This window comes from Phyllostomus hastatus, unplaced genomic scaffold (assembly GCF_019186645.2).
Source record: "Phyllostomus hastatus isolate PE091 unplaced genomic scaffold, TTU_PhHast_1.1 phas_scaffold_21, whole genome shotgun sequence".
Lineage (NCBI taxonomy): Eukaryota > Metazoa > Chordata > Mammalia > Chiroptera > Phyllostomidae > Phyllostomus > Phyllostomus hastatus.
In genome coordinates, this window is record NW_025334017.1 from 17,357,105 (window position 1) to 17,375,773 (window position 18,669).

Consider the following 18,669-nt stretch of genomic DNA (forward strand, 5'->3'; position numbering starts at 1 on the left):
AATGCTTTTATTTTAAATTGTACCTTCATTGAATATTTAAGTTTTCTGTTTTTAATAATACTGCTGTCAACCATTTTATGCACATAGTTTTGTTTTTTCTTTTGGAGACACTACCTTAAAATAAACTTCCTAAGTGTTTCTAAATTCCTGGGTTAAAATGAACAGGTATTATTTTATGAAAGGATTGTACAACTTTAATACTATTGCTGGCATTATCTATGGCTTTGATTTTACATGTGTTTCCCAGTATTGTTGTAATTGCTTTCCATTTTTACTAGTTTTTTGGTGCATTGTTCAACCTTTCATGCATATGTTTTTTTTCCTTACACATGAGAACTTTTGCTTATTGAAGAGATAAAAGTAGAGATGCAGTTTTGTTTTAGATTCCTTTGATAGCTCTGGTGCAATGTTCCACTAACTTAGTTTTATCTCCTCTGTCCATGTCCAGAGAATTTACTTTGAACTGTGCTTCTTAGTATCTTATTTTTTAGCAATATGCACAGATAAACTTCAAAGCAGTTCTTAGCCAGAGGCGTGTATCTGTAGCTTTCAGAGCACATGTACGCTTTGGTCTCATCCTAGACATTCTGATTCATTTTGTTTGGAATGAAGCCAGGCATTTTCTGCTTTTAGGAAATTCCACAGGTGATTCTGTTGCCCATCATTGTTTGAGAATCACCACATCAGAGATTTTAACTGTTACTCAACATATCCCAGCCTCCAGTTGCTTAGAAATCATTCACCAATATTTCTTTTTTATTACATTCAAATTTAATACAGTATAATAATCCTAAATTAGTGATTGTTAACTATTCAATACTAAGTAAAGATCTAGTTTTTCTTTTATTTTTTGACACTTTGTTTCTGTTTTATTGGAATGGGCATAATAATTTTTTTGGACTATAGACACATTTTTTCCCCTATATCTTTTGCCTGAGTGACATGATTTTGTAATGCAGTCCTATCTGTAAAAACTGACATTGATTAGAATTAATTCTTATATTCCCATTAAAATCTGTTTCTTCATTTTTAAATTATATTTTATTATTTATGCTATTACAGTTGTCCAGATTTTCTCTTTTGCCCCACCCCCCACCAAGCCTTCTTCCACTCCCCCAGGCAATCCCCACACTAGTGTCCATGTCCATGGATCATAGACATATGTTCTTTGACTACTACAATATATTCCCTATGCTATACTTTACGTCCCTGTGACTATTCTATAACTATAAATTTGTACTTATTAATACCTTCACCTTTTTCACCCATCCTCCTGACCCCCCTTCTATGTGGTATCCATAAAAATGTTCTCTGTATGTATGATTCTACTTCTGTTCTGCTTGTTTATTTTGCTTCTTAGGTTCAATTGTTGTTATATATGTATTTATTTCTATTTTAGTGTTCATATTTTGATCTTTTTCTTCTTAAAGAAGACCGTTAACATTTCATGTAATACTTATTTGGTGGTGATAAGTTCCTTTAGTTTTTTTCTTATCTGGGAAGCTCTTTATCCCCTTTGATTCTAAATGATAACCTTGCTGGGTAGAATAATCTTGGTTATAGGTTTCTGCTTTTTATCACTTTGAATACTTCTTGCCAATCCCTTTTAGCCTGCAGTTTCTTTTGAGAAATCAGCTGACAATCTTATGAAAGCTCTCCTGTAGGTAACTAACTACTTTTCTCTTGCTGCTTTTAAGATTCTCTCTTTAACATTAGGCATTTTAATTATGATGTGTCATGGTATGGGCCTCTTTGGGTTCATCTTGTTTGGTACTCTCTGTGCTTTTCGGACTTGTATGTCTATTTCCTTCACCAAGTTAGGGAAGATCTGTGTCATTAGTTTTTCAAATAGGTTTTCAATTTCTTGCTCTCTCTCTTCTCCTTCTGGCACTACCATGATGCAAATATTGGTATGCTTGCTTGAAGTTGTCCAGAGGCTCCTTACATTGTCCTCATTTGTGGGGATTCTTTTTTCTTTTTGCTGTTCTGATTGGGTGTTTTTTGCTTCCTTATATTCCAAATGTCTCATTTGATTCTCAGCTTCATCCACTCTACTGTTGATTCCCTGTAAATAGTTCTTTATTTCAATTAGTGTATCCCTCATTTCTGACTGGATTTTTTTGTTGTTGTTGTTATTGAGGTTGTCACTTATTCAGTGAGCATTCTTGTAACCAGTGTTTTGAACGCTGCATCTAATAGATTCCTTATCTCCATTTTGTGTATCTCTTTTTCTGGAGTTTTGATCTGTTCTTTTCATCTGGGCTATGTTTCTTTGTCTCCTCATTTTGGCAGCCTACCTGTGTTTATTTCTATTTGTTGGGTAGAGCTGCTACATCTCCCTGTTTTGGTAGCCTGGCCTAATGTAGTAGGTGTCGTGTAGGATCCAGTGGCACGGCCTCACCTATCTCCCAAGCTGGGGACTAGAGTTGTGTTCACCATATGGACTGTGTACACCTTCCTGTTGTACCTTGATTGCTGTTGGCATATCCATGTCAGCCACTGCCTGTGTTCTTTCCCAGGCAGCCTGGCATAAGATACAGAGTGATTTGCAGATGGCTGCTCCTTGTGCTGGGCTTGGAGGTGCCCATGTGAGGCCAGCCTGTGAATCAAGGCTGGCTGCCACTTAGCCAGAGTTACAGGGTTTGCTGCAGCCATATGCTGCTTGAGAAAATTTAGGAAAATCTGAAGCATGAGCCAAGACAAGCCATACACATGGAAAAGCCACTGGAAACAGCTTTGATGGGCCTGAAAGTTGAGTAGGGCACAACTTCAGGGAGTCACCAGGGAGGGGCAAACAGTGTGAACCAGGCTTAGAGTCTCAGATATGGCTCCTGCCTACTGGCTCTGTGTGGGGAGGGCTCAGAAAAGGAACAAAGGCCTCTGCCACCACTTCTGCCTGGGAAAAAGTTGCTCCCCAGCTCTGGCCCTGATGCTGGACAATTCAGTTTCTCTCAGTATGCCTTGGTGCCTTTCAGTCTGCCGACCCCATGCTGGAGCTCAGAGCCTGTGAGTCTGAGTAAGTCTGTGCACAGACCCTTTAAGAGGAACTGCCTGGAACTCCAGAAATTTCTGTCTTCCACAGCCTTAATCCCCCTTGATTTTTACAGCCAGAAGTTATGGGAACTTATTTTCCTGGCACTGTAACCCTGGGCTGGGTGGCCTGGTGTGGGGTTGGGACCCTTTGATCCTAGAGATCCCTCCTGATTTTTATCCACCACACATGGGTGTGGGACCATCTCCTTCTTCATCTCCGCCCTCCCTGCCAGTCTGGATGCGGTTTCTTTAATTCTGTAGTTATAGGACTTACATTTCAGCTTGAGTTTTAGCAGTTCTGAATAATGGTTGTTCTGTAGTTTAGTTGTAATTTTGATGTGGTTGTGCGAGGAGGTATGCCTTGTTTACTTATGCTGCCATCTTTACTGGAAGACTGATAGTCTAAAGTCTATTTTTTAAATCACTTCGAGAGAGTAATGTTAGTCTTTTCACATTCAACAATATGTGTATTAATATCTTCCTAACAGTGGAGTGTTAAGGAATCTTTATTTGAACTTAAAACTAAAATTCATCTTTTTGTTTGCAGGGAATGTCTTTAACTTCAGAATGGTTTACAAAGTATTTGCAATCATCAGCAGCTGCTTGTTGGGTAAGTTTGAATTTTTTAAAAAAAATAATTTTATATCATTTTGAAGAATTCTACTGTTTTTTTCCCCAGATTATAAAAGTTTTCTAAGTATCTCTATCTCCTTAGTCATAGTCTTTAACAAGAATAAACCTTTTTTCTAGTAGGTTGGAAGAGAATACATAAAGAAAAAATGTTATTTATTTTATATTTCATTATATACAAATTGAATGTCTCCAAACTTACTCAGCTGAAATTTAGTGTTAGGGGACAGTTATTCATACTGTCATTTAGTAAATGTTTATTGATGACCTACTATGTGCCTGGCCCTCTTCTCAAATCAAGTGTTGTATTTCAAAAAAAAAGACATTAAAAAAATTCCTTGGAGATATAGTCCAAGTAAATGTCAGGTGATGTGAAGTGCCACGAAGACATATAAATCAGGATAAAGAACATGGAGAATGGAAGGGGATGCTATTTTACTTAGGGTAGTCAGGACAGGCGTCTTTGAAAGGGTGATATTTGAGTAGAGATCTGAAGGAAGTGAGAGTGAGCCATGTAAAGGGAAGAATGTTCTTAGCAGAGACCACAGCAAGTACAGAGGTCCCAAAGCAGAGTTACCTGGCTTGTTCATGCTTAAACAATAAAGAGCCTAGAGTGGCAGAAGCAAAGTGAGCAGGGAAGATGGAAAAATGAGTTCAGGGATGAAAGGAATGGCTGTGTCTAGGACCTGGAGTTTACTGCAGGGGAAATAAGGATTTTCTGCAAAGGAAGACATGACTGAACTTCAGATTTTAAAAGGATTGCTAATGCATGGAGAGTAGATTTTGTTAGGGTAAGGACACAAGCAGGGAGACCAGTTAAGAACGTATTAATCTATTTAATGGATAGTTGACCCACAAACAAGGGTAGTACTGTAGAAATGAGATATACTTTTGGATATACTTCTGTTTATATTGTATTGGCCAAAAAGTTCGTTTGGTTTTTTTCCGTAAGATGACTCTAATAGTGCTTTGTTGTCTTTAACTTTATTTGAAACAATTTTGTTAGATTGTATTCACAGCTGTCAAATCTGCATGTATTTAAAAAAAACAACTTACCAAATTGGTGAATTTTTGTGCAGCCATTTTAATATTGAAGATGGAAGAAAAAAGCAACATTTTGGCATATTATGTTTTATTATTTTAAGGAAGGTAAAAAACTCAACTGAAATGCAAAAAAAAAAAAAAAAAAAAGATTTGTGCAATCTATGGAGAAGGTACTGTGACAGATTGAATGTGTCAGAAGTGGTTTGCAGCCCTGACCAGTGTGGCTTAGTTGGTTGAGCATCAGCTCTGCAAGGCGAAGGGTCACCAGTTTGATTCCTGGTCAGGGCACATGCCTGGCTTACAGGTTCAGGCTTTTGTCGGAGCATGTACGAGAGGCAACTAATCAATGTTTCTCTCTCATGTCAGTGTTTCCCTCTCTTTCTCCCTTACTTCCCCTCTCTTTAAAGTAAATAAATAAAATCTTTTTTTTTTAAGTGGTTTGCAGAGTTCCATGCTGGAGATTTCTCACTGGACAATGTTCCACAGTCAGATAGACAAGTTCAAGTGGATAGCGATCAAATTAGAGACATTAATTGAGATCAATGTTACACCATGCGGGAGATAGCCTACATACTCAAAATTTCCAAATCACTAAAGTTATTGGTAAAAATGAAAAATGTGTCCTTTATTTTATGGCAAAACCATTCGGACTTTTTGTCTAACCTGATGTTTTGAAGATTAAGCCAACATGATTTACTGATGAGTTGGATATAGGAAGGGAGAAAAGGAAGATCTCTCTAGTGTTTTGATGTGAATTACTGTAAAAATGGACTTCTTTTTTTCTGATAGGGAAAACTGAGAAGTTTGAGGGGCTCAACAAGTGATTTTATTTTGTTATTCATAAAACAAATTACTTAACTCAAAAAATGGATCACATTTACAGAATATAAGAGCTAATATCCAAATTATTCTTTCAAATATAATTATTCTGCTTAATAGTTTTTTTAAATGTCATGCTTTAAGTTTTTAGTTAGTTCTTTCAGTGGCTTATCTTTTTATTTCAGCCTAAAATTTACACTTAAAATGTACACAGTATCCTTCTGCCATATGGAAAGTTCTTTTGTACTGAAAGTAGAAGAGAGGTATCAAAAAGTAAAAGAATACCCAAAAGAAGAATTTTTAGACTAGGTCAAATTAAAGCCGAGCATAATCTATTATATCAACTTTTCTTAGGGTATTAAAATCCATGTTACATTTCTTTGTCATTATTTTCTTGTAGGTGTATGCCAATCTAACATCTTGCCATGCTCTCGGAAATATGTGTGTGATGAACATGAATTCCTATGACTCTGCCACTTTTGATGCATGTCGACTGTTTCAGTTTGTCTTTGAAAATACTGCTGGACTACGCACAGTTCATTCTGTTTCATTTTGGTAAGGATATTCTAATTGGTGAACTGTCATCTTGAACAAATTCCGTTACTTTCATAAATATTAATATTTCATAAAGGTTGCTTCCCTATTTCATAAATATTTCATAAATATATTCGTATATTTAATAAATATTCTGTTACTTCATAAATATTAATATTTCATGAATGTTGCTTCCCTATTAAAACAATTGTAATTGATTGTAGGAGACAGAATCTTCCGTGGCTGTTCTATGGAGATCAGCTAGGACTAGCACCTCAAGTACTCAGTACTACACCTCTTCCTACAAATTTCAGTTTTAAAGGGACAAACCAGGTATAAGCACTATATTATTAGAGAATAACTATATTCTAATTTATAATTTGAAAAGGTAATAAGAATGTTACTAGTCATAATTCTTGTTGCTTTACGGTGTTTTTAAAATTTAATTACTAACCTAAATCTAAGTATCAGCTATTCATAGAAACTAAACAATACAGAGTTTAGCTTTCTTCTTTGAGAAGAAGACATATATGCATATGTCTGGATTACGTGATTATGGCAGCAAGTAGTATTTATGGGGTTGGGAAGGGTAGGGGGTAGTTTTCATCACCAAATGCAAAACAATGTCAGTCCCTCTTTGTCTCTACATATTTAGGAAATGCTTCCAATCACAAATGAAGGCTCTATGCCATTTCCCCAGCACTTCACAGGTCCAGATTCTCACCTCCAACTTTCTGACTTTGTAGAATGAAGTAAGAGTAATCCTCCCTTACCTCCAACCTCCTATTTAACTGGTTTGAAAGGAGCTTATCTGTTCATAGCACTGCTCCTGGTTTTCATGCAGAAAAAAATGGCCCATTATATTAGTTGTGTTCACTCATAGAGATATTAGATTAATTTTACTTCAAAGTAAAGATAATTGAATTTGTTGCTTTTAGAGTATGTGACATTATTTTATTCTTGTTTTTCTTTAATCAGGATACAAAACTGAAATTTGTTGCTGCTTCCTATGATGTAAGAGGAAATTTTCTCAAATGGCAAACTTTAGAAGGTGGTGTTTTACAGGTGAGCATGATTCTAGCTAAAGAATTATTAATGTGCCTTATTTTTGCCTGAGGAAAAAACCAACTTATTGCTTAAATGGAGTATCAGTTGCATGCTACAGTTGATTTTTTTTCTTGTGTTTTAAATTGGAATTTCTTAAAACTAACTTAAGTTATGACTTCAACTTATAACAAAAATGCTCCCTTAACTTTTCATACCCTTAATACATTTACTATTATTATATAAAGTATATATCCATGCTGGGACTTGAGAGTTCTTACTATAAGCCAAGCAAACATTTGTGAGAGATATTTATCAGTTGTATTCTTTTGCTCTAGCTTTGTCCAGACACAGAAACAAGATTAAATGCTGCTTATTCTTTTGGAACAACCTATCAACAAAACGTAAGTTTGAGCTGTATTAAACAGTCTGTATTTTAGTTTCATTTTCACATTAACATAGTTGGAATAATCTTTGAATGTTTTGAAACTGAAAATGTTTTTAATAGTAATGAAGAGTTTCACTAGTTGCCATAATTTTTATCTGGGTATAGAAAATCTTAATCAACATGAAAAAAGTAAGTGCCTTGTCCTCTTAAAAGCCTTATATATCATATAGTGTTAGATTTTCATAATCAGTTGTTGATTTGCTTGTAGACATATAGGTCTTAAAAATAATGTCTACTTCTCGGTGCTTTGGAATAAAGTAAAAATATTACTTTATTTTTAGTGACTAATAAAAATGTTACCTTCATCTCTATCTATCCCCAGTAACAAAAATGCTTTCCTTTATCTTTCTCCATACTTTCTTTCCTCCTTCCCTCCCGGATCCTCCTTCTGTTGGTAACCCATTTTGAAATTACGATATGGTACAAAGGAATATTATGAGCCATTAAACATTCACTAGTCTACAGAAATACTTCTTGGTTAAATTCATATGCATACACCATAGAACAAAACTGTGATTCCAGTTTTCTTATAGCCATGATGAAAAATACTATCATGGAAAACACTGGAAGAAAATAAACATTTTTAACAGTGGTTATCTCTGGATTGTGGGATGACAGGTGATTTTCCTTTAAAAAATTATATTTAGAAAATTTTCTATCATGAGCATGAATTTACTTTTATTATTAGAAATGAATTGTGTATCATTTCCAAAAAAAACAAACAAATGTTATTATATGTTTCCCATAGTCAAAAGAATCAATACTTGTTAATGCCTGCTGCTGCGTGTTCAGCATTATATCATTGTTATCTGACCCATGAAATGCCTATGTGAGATACATATTATCTGTGCCTCACAGATGAGGAAATGGTGCTCAGTAAGGTTAAGTAATTTACTCAGTCTTGCATCAAGTAAATTGTGTAGCCAGTGTTCTGTTAAGTTTAAAAATCATGATTTTTCATTGAACTTAGCCGCCTCTCGGGTAGTTCAGAACATAGTAGAAAAAAACAGCTATATAGGCAAAGAATTGGGAAGAATGTGTGTTGATCTATAGATATGGACAAGGTACCATATTGGCACAAAGGAGAGGCCATCAGCAGTTTGTGAGGAAGTAGGGAAGGGCTTCAAAGTGTTAGTAATGCTTGGGCTTATAGAATAAATGTGAGTTTACCAGGAGAACATAGTGGAGAAGGGAGTGTCAGGCAGAAACAATATTTTCAATGTTAGAGAGACATAGAATAGCATAGCATATTTAGGAACTGCAAGTTGATGGGTGTGAATGGACCCTAGACTGGCAGGGAACAGTGAGAATTAAGCCTGGCTTTGTTAAGGGGGGCCAAATCATAGCTAGCATTGGCCATCAGGATGAAGAATTAGGACCTCATCCAATGGGACAGACAGGAGTTTTTAAACCTTTTCACTGCCTGTACTTTAATGTTGAGAATAAAGGCATACCCTCTTCAGCTGGCTTTTGTAGAAGAGCCAGGCAGTTCTTTACTGTTCAGTTTTTGGTCCTTATTAAAAATAATCATCTTTATAGCCTTCATGTTTTGGAAGGCACATAGAAATGCACATAAACAAAGTAATTTAAAAATATTTTATTTTATAAAATTAAAGAAAACACTTTTAAAGATTGTAACTATGATTTGTAATTTTCATTTGGGATGCTTTTATTTTTAATTTTTATTTTCCAGTGTGAGATTTCTATCTCTAAGGTCTTAACCGACTTTCCCACTCCTATATTTTATGATTTATACCTTGAATATACCAGTGAAAATCAACACCAATATATTTGGGCTGTGCCTGTGTTAAACCTAAATCTTCAGTACAATAAAATGTTTGTGAACCAAGGTAAGACATTCATACATACCATTCTTTCTCTGAGCTGAACCCAATAAATAAGTCAACCAACCTGATAACTTAATAACCCCAGATTACAAGAAAGGCCATAGATTCTCTCCTGTTATATGGTTTTATATAGCTTGTTAAAAAGTAAAACAATAAGATTGCTGGCATATTTAGAAATTTTGACAAAATGTGTCAGGCTGATTTAGCAATTATATTATTACTAAAAGTGTGTTCTGAGAAAAATTAATAGAACTGTAATTTGGGGCTTCTTCAAGTTCTCCTAGAGCTGCTTTCTGGACAAATTAGTTGATTTTGTTGTTTCCCTATTATAAAATCCTGCTTATTCAGGCATTGTGCAAGGAAAATTCTTCCAAACTGTTGAAAAGTCCAAATAATCAAAAAACTTTCAAATGAGGGGAGAAATCTAGTAGGAATTTTTTACAGCAATAGCTTTTTTTGCAGCCATCTTATCTAAAACAAAATGTACTAATTTTGTGTTTTAAATGTATTCAGTAAGCTTCTTGAGAGCCGTCTTGAACAATTTGAAGGTACTTTTTAATGCTTTTTTTTTCCTTTCTATGATAAAAGACAGTAACTCTGGCAAGTGGCTTCTGACTCGGCGCATTTTCTTAGTGGATGCACTAAGTGGGCGAGAAAATGACTTAGGAAGTCAGCCAAGATTAATTCGAATTGCTACACAAATATCACTCAGGTAAACAAATGTCTTATGCACTAAATTATGTTGGAGTATACAGCAAAATGTTACAAAAGTGTTTACTAACAATTAGCAGATGAAAACAGGACAACTAAATTGAAACAAAACATAAAGTTATTTTAGGTATCTGTGTAAATTGGTTTATGCCAATAGATGTGAGGAGCCAGTAAGAGAATTATAACAGGAGCTTGCAGAGTTCTGTCAGATTTCACATTGTAGGTCTCACTCCACACCTGCTGAATTAGAATGGGTTGAGAGGTAGGGGTGAATATTAGTGGGCAGAGATGGTATGTTAGAAAGAGTCTGGTGATTGCAATAGGCAGGCCCCTCTTAAGATTTTATTTATTGTAAGCCCCGGCTGGCATAGCTCAGTGGATTGAACACAGACTGCGAACCAAGGTGTTGCGGGTTCGATTCCCAGTCAGGGTACATGCCTGGGTTGCAGGTCATGACCCCCAGCAACTGCACATCGATGTTTCTCTCTCTCTCTATATCTCCTTCCCTTCCCTCTCTAAAAATAAAAAAATAAAATAAAATCTTTTAAAAAAAGATTTTATTTATTGTTTTGCAGAGGGGAAGGAAGGGAGAAAGAGAGAGAGAGAAACGTCAATGTGTGGCTGTCTTTTGTGCACCCCCCACTGGGGACCTGGCCCGAAACCCAGGCATGTGCCCTGACTGGGAATTGAACCAGTGACCTTTTGGTTCACAGGTTGGCACTCAGTCCACTGAGCCACACCATCCGGGGCAGTAGCCCTCCTCTTGTTTTCATCTCTTTGAATAGCTACTGTTGTAGGTTGGCCCTGATTAACTAGCAACTGATGCAGACTTCTTCCCCCCAGGTCCATGTATTGTGGCTGTGAGAGACAAATTCACATGGACTACGGAAGTCCTGTGGAGAAAAAGGGACAGCGTGGCCACTCTCTAAGTGAGAGAGAGAGGGCCACGGCCTCTGCCTGACAGGCTTTTATTGCTTTTCTGGGTACATTACATAGAGGATGGTCCTCATTTACTATGCACAGGTTCACTGTAGGTGATTACCTTTTCCAGATAACAAAGGAAAGAATGTTGCTAATTACTTCAAAGAGAAGGATGTTACAGATCAAGGGGAAAAGTGGTTGGACTGGTTGCACTCCACACTTGAGAGGTTTAGCTCAGATTTTAGGAAGTTACAGTAAGCACTTGCTGTCTCAATTCAGGGTGAGGGAGTTTTAGCAAAAGCAAGTCATGTAGCAGCCTCGGTACAATGCAGGCCTGATTCCCCACGGGAAAACTGATCCACGGGCTCCGTTTCTGTGTGCTGACTCACTCCCCACCAGTTTTCTGAATCAGGGTCTGGTATTCACCATCCCACGCAGACAGGTTCCCTATAAACAACACCTTCCTCTGTTTAGCATACTTTAACAGTGACCCTTATTGTTATATTCAGTCCTTATTTCTCTCTTTTCCAGTGTGAGATTCCTGTCTCTAAGACCTTAACCAGCTTTCCCATTCCAATATTTTATGATATATACCTTGAATATAATGATGAAATTTAACACTATCATCTTAACATTAGTCTCACACTTCAGCATACCTTATTTTATTTTTTTCACTGTTATTTTGATCTTTATAGCAATATTAGGAGGTAGGCAGTACAGAAGCTTTGTCTTGTGTCTTGCTGAAATCCAAATGTTGTAGTATTCTCTCAACCTGCCAGTGTATCCCTAGTGGAAATGATACCACACTTAAGCCTGACTTGATCGTGGTGAAACCATACTGGCCCCTGGAGCTTAGCAGTTTTCTTTTGAGTTGACAAACTGTACATTACTAATGCATTGAATTCAGCAAAATGTACCCCACTCTGTGCCATAAACAGTACTAGAGTTGATATATTACTTTGTTAAGAATTCATCTTTATCTTTTGAAAATCAGGATTTATCTGCCTTTCTCCAGGTTTTATGTGCCACCTCTTATTTGACTATTACTCAAAAAATGGTTCACAGTATTTCAGTGATTTCATTTGTAAACTTCATAGGACCTATATCAAGAAGAGTTTTCTAATTTGTCTCAGAGGGTTTAATATTAAAGTTTTAACCACTTAACATAGCTTGTGTTACTATCATTAATTTATGTTTAACCTTCCCTAGTCCTTATTAACTAGTTGGTTCTAAGACCAAAACTGGCCATGTTAAATTTAAAAGAGACAATAAGTTAAATATATGTTTTAAGGGCCCAGATGTACTTATAACAAGAAGTGTATTTTCTTTTAAACAGCATCCACCTTGTACCCAGTACAAAAAATGGAAACATCTTCCCTCCCTTAATGACCATTGGCTACAGTGACATTGATATCAAAGATCCCAACAGCCAGTCTGTGAAGGTGAGTTGCTTACTAATCAGTCCCTTTATGTGTGTTAATATGGGATGTGGTTTACATTACAATCAAAAGGCAGTCCTTTTTCAAGTTTTACATAAAAACATCTTTATATAGTCAAGTCTCAATAATTTTTTACTAATATGGAATAACAGATGAGTTCTTAGGGATCCTGAGTATTAAGAAAGCAAGAATTACGTTTTTTAGTAGACAGCGTTACCAATAGGTGGGCATCGCGGTTCAGGATGCTGGGGTATGCTGCAGTGCAGTGTCTGCTGCTGTTCTCTTCATCCACCTTGCTTCTAAGATTTTGTCTCCTTGCCTAAACCAGGAACTCAGACTTTACAGTGGCCAGTCTTGCCCACTTGAAGACACACTTCAGTGTGCAGAAAGAGATTAAAATGGTCAACTGTATAACTAGTAGTGCTGAAATGAACTAGAGAATGCAGTTTGAACCCACAGCCACATAGGCTTTCTGTCACTTCTCCAATTCAGTTAAACTTGAACACAGAGCTAAAGGCCTCCCTGCCTGGCAGGGTCTGTGTATGGCGGAGACCGTGTGCACCCTGAAGACAGGCTGCACCTAAGGGAATGGGCCTGGAAAAGACCGAGGCATACATGCTTAGTTCCTCCTCTCACCCTCACCCAGCTGGTAAAGCGTTCCTGCTCTGAAGAGGGGTAAATGAGAGAGGGCTAGAGAGCCGACCCAGGGGTAGTCCTTCTAGACTTTTTCCTCCGAGAGATCAAATGGTTATCCCCTGAGGGAAAAAAAAAGGGGGTCCTTCCTCCTTGTTAAAGCTAATCTTCTCATCGTTTACAGACTTTCTCCAGTGTCCTGTTTCAGCCCTAACCCCTTATTCAGTCTGCTTCCCTATTAGTCCCTTTCCTTTGCTTATAACGTCTTTCAGGTTGCCCCATCTTAAAAACAAACTAAACCAACCAAACAAGAAAATGTTTCCTCAGTCCCTCTAGCTTTTCAGTTTGCTATCATGTATCTTTCCTTGATTTTCCAGCCATTAACTTTTTCATCATTTGCCCTCTGGCTCTTGCCATGTTCCTTCTTTGAAAAACTCTTTCACTGAAGGTTGGCAATGCATTTTACAAACACTGGCTTTATTTCTTTAACTTGACATTTATACAACATTTGACACTGGACTCTTGACCTTCTTGGAACTCCTTATTCTGTAACCATGGTAAGACTGAGGTATCTTATCCCTCCTACCTCTCACAGTCCTGTTTCTCTTACCTTTTACTGGTTCTTCTTTCTCTTCCTGTCTCTTAATATAGTGATATCCCTAAGATTTCTGTTTAGCCCATCAAAGGGTATGATTATTGAGCCAGTTGTTAAATTCTTGATATATAAGATATGCCACATTCTTCAGTTATGTAAACCTATCAGAAAATGAAATATGATTCGTTTTGGTTGGCTGCTGTCAATGAACCTAACCTAGCTCCTAATGAACCCCTTTTCCTTAATGTGTATTCAAAAGGGATATTTAAATATCACGAATAATTTCCAAAAGGATACCTATCTATATGTAAGTAAGGGTCAACTCTAGTAATATTGATAGTTCAAAAATATGGCATTTATGGTAAAATCCAGCTACAAATATATTTTTATAGTAAAAGTAGATTTGTACTATATAATTTCAGTGTGACTAATTTGCTTTCTTTTAAATATCAGGTTTCTTTCTCAGTCAAATATGAAATGAATCAAGAAGAAGCACGTATCCAGACAGATGTGAGTTTATTTTAACCTGTTAAAATATTCACAGTATATTTTTTAATTTAAAAAAACTATATATGGACAAGAAAGTTGTCAAAATAAAGAGATTTACATTATACCCTTCACCCAGCCTCAACTAATACTAACATCTTATGTAACTATAGGACAGTGATCATAGTCAGGAAATTCATATTGATGTAGTCCTATTAACTAATCTAAATACTCTTTGAAGTTCAAACATTTTTTTACTCATCTTTTTTTGTTTTAAGATGTAGTCCAGGGTTGCATATTGCTTTTAGCTATCCCATCTCCTTTGATCTTTGCTAGTTCCTCAGTTGTTCTTTGCCTTTCGTGACCTACCCTACCACTTTTGAAGAGTATTGGTAAATGCTTGTGTCCCTCAGTTGTGCTTATCTGGTACTTTGCTATGATTAAATGTAGTTTTAGAACACACACCACAGAAATGATGTTGAATCATGTCAGAAGGTACTCAAAGTCAGTATGTCTCACCACTGGTGTCAGTTTAACTTTGATCATGTGGCTAAAGTGATACCTGCAGAGTTTGCTGTGTTTGGCCATTTATAATTGATAAATATTTTGGGGAGAGATACTTTGTTATTATGCAGAGATCCTATTTACTCTTTTATCTTCTAAGTTTAGCATCCATTGACACATCTTGCCTATAAAAAGTATTACTGTGATATTTGTGTGATGGTGATTTTCTGTTTCCATAATTTCTCCTATATTGTCAATTTGGATTCTACTATAAAGAGGAGCTGTTCTTTTGCCCACACTGATTTATTTATTCAGTTATTTATTCAAATCAGTGTGGACTAGTGGATACTTATTTATTCCAGTGATTATAATTCAATACTATTTATTGTCTTGCTCAAATTATCCCAGATTTGGCCATTGGGGGGGTCCTTTCAATTTGGCTCCTGTGTCCTTGGAGTATACCACCCACCACCATTTTTTTAATACTTTTGTACTTTCTATTTCTAGTTTTGAACATTGATGAGGGAAATTACATAAATTCCAAAATTCTCATTTTTTTTCTTTAGATTGCTTTGGGTGTGTTAGGTGGGCTGGCTGTTTTATCATCTCTTTTGAAGACAGCAGGGTGGAAGAGGCGCATTGGGAGCCCCGTGATTGATTTACAGGTATGGTCTCAGGAGGTTTTAAGTGTATTTTTATCTTTGGTTATTTTATATATTTCTAATAAGAAAGAGCTAGTATATGAGTAACTCAGGTTTGCCTCGAGTTTCTCTGGGGTGTATAACTACAGGGGTGTGTGCCTGCCCCTTTCCCTACCGTGTTGCTGTGCCTCAGTCTGCATCCCCACCTGCACCGCTGCTCTTGTGTTCTTACATCCTCACCAACGTTTGGAATTTTCCCAGCCTTTCCATTTCTTGCCAGTCTGTTGGTATAACTAGCATACCATTGTTGACTCTGCATACTCTTCATATGCTTTATTAATCATTTGGGTTTTCCCTTCTGTGAACTGCCTGTTTATATCTGTTGCCCATTTTTCTATTAGATTTCCAATTTTTCTTGTTTATTTAAAGGTGTTTTTTTTTGTATTTTCTAAATATGAACCCCCTTTTGGTTTTTGGTGCTGAAGTGTCTTCTCATCTGTTATTTTATCTGTGTTCCTTTGTTTAACAGAAACTCTTAATTCTCATATTGTCACATCTGAATAATTCTTCATTTCACAGTATATTATGTGCTTTTAGGATCTCGCTTTAAAAAAGCCTTCCATACCTAAAGCTTAAAAAGGTACCTGGAAACTCTCATTTAGAATGGGAGGACAGATGAAGTGCTTCCCAGATAGGGTCAAGTTAAAGGAGTTCATTATCACCAAGCCCTTATTTTGTGAAATGTTAAAGGGACTTATCTAAGAAAAAGAAGATGATCAAAAATATGAACAGTAAAATGACAACAAACAATATTAACAACTGAGCCTAAAAAAAAAAAAAAACAAACTAAGCAAACAACTAGAATAGGAACAGATTCACAGAAATGGAGATCACGTGGAGGGTTATCAGCAGGGACGGGGATGGGGGAGAATGGGGGAAAGGGTACCGGGAATAAGAAGCGTAAGTGGTAGGCACAAAATAGACAGGGGAAGGGTAAGAATAGTATGGGAAATGGAGAAACCAAAGAACTTGTATGACCCATGGACATGAACTAAGGTGGGGGAATGATGGGGGAGGGGGGTGGGTACAGGGCACAGGGGAATAAAGGGGAGAAAAAAATGGGACAACTGTAAAGCATAATCAATAAAATATATTTTTTAAAAAACATGAGAAAAGCAACACAGCAACTTGTTTATGCTGGGATAGCTTCCTGACTCCAAAGCCAATATGGCAAGGAATCAGAGGATGGACCTTGGTTTACATTTTGGGATAGTCTAGAAAGTCTCCCCAGAGAAGTGGACTTGAAACTGGTTTATCTGTGCATTCCACAGATAGTCACTGAGGGCCCGCTCTCTGAGTGCCAGGCACTCTATCAGGTGCCAGGCCATGGGAACATGTGATGGTGAGCAAAGACAGACATGGCCTATGCCCTCGGAGCTCACGAGTTTGCCAGAGAGAATAAAGGAAAAATACTTGATGAAACAATACCCATTTCATTCCACAAAATACTTGAGATGAAAGTGTGTGAAGTAGCAAATCATTAAATGGTTGGCATTGGTAAATGAAGCTAAAAAGAGTTGATTTTGGTTTAGGTTGTGAAGGACCTTGTGGGTCAGGAATTTATATTTTAGTGAGGAGTCACTGAGGAAGGGTGACACAATCCAATTCACATTTCAGAAAGCTGACTCTGGTGGTAGTGCAGCAGCTAGATGGAGGAGAAGGGTTCCAAACTAAGACAAAATCAGGAAGTGGTTTTAACCTTCCTAGATGGTTGAAGATGAGAAGGGTTGAATAAGACAAGGGCTATTAGGAATGGACCAAAAGTTAAGGGCCCCTTGGGTGTCTGGAAGTGGCCACAGTTGTTTAAATGACCTTTGTGTTATGGGAGAGACTCCCAGAAACTCAATTCTTCTCACCAATGCAATAAAGAATTACAGATCAGCAAGTCTGTTAGCATGCAAGCAGGGTTTATTGGTGATCTGTTCTCATGGAAGAGAAAGGGCCTAGTTAAGGTGGGGGCGGGGGGGGGGTGAAAGGAATAGGGTCAGGGCAAAGCAGGGAAGGACAGCCAAAGGCTGGGGTGGCAGGCGCATGTGTGGCAGGAGGCCAGATGGCCTGAGGCTGGGCAGCCACAGAGTCTAGAGCACCAAGCCCAAGAGTCCTTTGTTCTGAGGACTTATGTAGTTAGCGGGATGGGGTGAAGAAGTTACATACTGATCTGCAGGTAAAGGTGCTGTCAGCTTTTCGGTGGAGCAAGCTGGCGTGAATACCCAAAGGTGTCAATGGACTTCTTCCTTTGGAGGCTATGGGCCCTTTCCGCCTTTCACTGTTGGGATGAAAGCAGTTTCAAAGGCTTTCTTTCCCAGATAGTGGAGACATACATAGAATATCAAGGGCTGCCCTCCTCCCATGTTAGCATAGTGTCTCCTGTGGTACTGGAACACCTGTCAGTATTACCGGACCAGGCTCAGGGCTGCTGAGTCAGTGGGTGAGACATGTCTCCCTCCTCCCTGCCTCAGTTTGCTATGTGTCCTGCCTGACACATGCATACAAGAAACAAGGCTGCAAGCCTGAGAAACTGGTAGATAATGTTATTAAAAGTAATAATATAAATATATTGAGTCTATAACAGTTATACTCTTCTTAAATTGCAGACAGTTATGAAATTCTTGGTATACTATGCTGGTGATCTGGCCAATGTATTTCTTATCATCACTGTGGGAACAGGCCTTTATTGGCTTATTTTCTTCAAAGTAAGTGATTTTCTGCATTTAACCTGATTGTCAGTGCCTGAATAACTGGTAAGAGTTCTTTATAAAGGAGCTGTTTTTATTTGGGGATATTTCTGATTAAGAGTATTGAGGCAAGTGTTAAACTCACCATTCCTTGAGTGTGCGTGTTTGTTGAGAGCATTACCACCTTCCTCTTTCATGCTTTCTTTGGGCTGTAAATGCTGCTTAGTAGAACCCTTTTATGGTTATAGTTAATGGTGTAATTTTTGTCATAGGCACAGAAGTCTGTCTCTGTTTTGCTACCAATGCCGGCTCAAGAAGAACGTTTTGTTACTTACGTGGGATGTGCTTTTGCTCTGAAGGTAGGTTTCAAAGGACAGGTTATAAAACGTTTAAAAGGTCTGCTAATGAACTTGAAAGTCTTTACAATTCAAGTACTTTCAAAATCTTTGCTGTAGAATTTAGTTTGATTCTGAAAGAAAACATGAACTATTCTATTTTATATAGGAAGTCTACGTTTTTGTATAATAGTTCATTCTGAAAATCTGGCTTAAGTAATTTTTCCCAATAAACCATAAATATGTTTGAATTAACATGAGTTATAGCTA

The 18,669-nt window shown here is 37.2% G+C and overlaps 1 protein-coding gene across 1 annotated transcript in view; it reads left to right on the forward strand.

Annotated features, from left to right (window-relative positions):
* The window catches only part of TMEM67 (transmembrane protein 67), a 53,135-nt gene that overhangs the window by 14,170 nt on the left and 20,296 nt on the right, over nucleotides 1-18,669 (forward strand). The window contains exons 7-18 of the mRNA XM_045861176.1: nucleotides 3,581-3,643; nucleotides 5,927-6,081; nucleotides 6,285-6,393; nucleotides 7,039-7,125; nucleotides 7,443-7,508; nucleotides 9,246-9,402; nucleotides 9,988-10,111; nucleotides 12,368-12,473; nucleotides 14,152-14,208; nucleotides 15,255-15,353; nucleotides 17,984-18,082; nucleotides 18,337-18,423. Coding sequence (XP_045717132.1) covers nucleotides 3,581-3,643; nucleotides 5,927-6,081; nucleotides 6,285-6,393; nucleotides 7,039-7,125; nucleotides 7,443-7,508; nucleotides 9,246-9,402; nucleotides 9,988-10,111; nucleotides 12,368-12,473; nucleotides 14,152-14,208; nucleotides 15,255-15,353; nucleotides 17,984-18,082; nucleotides 18,337-18,423 — 1,209 coding nt within the window. The remainder of the gene's footprint in view (nucleotides 1-3,580; nucleotides 3,644-5,926; nucleotides 6,082-6,284; nucleotides 6,394-7,038; nucleotides 7,126-7,442; nucleotides 7,509-9,245; nucleotides 9,403-9,987; nucleotides 10,112-12,367; nucleotides 12,474-14,151; nucleotides 14,209-15,254; nucleotides 15,354-17,983; nucleotides 18,083-18,336; nucleotides 18,424-18,669) is intronic.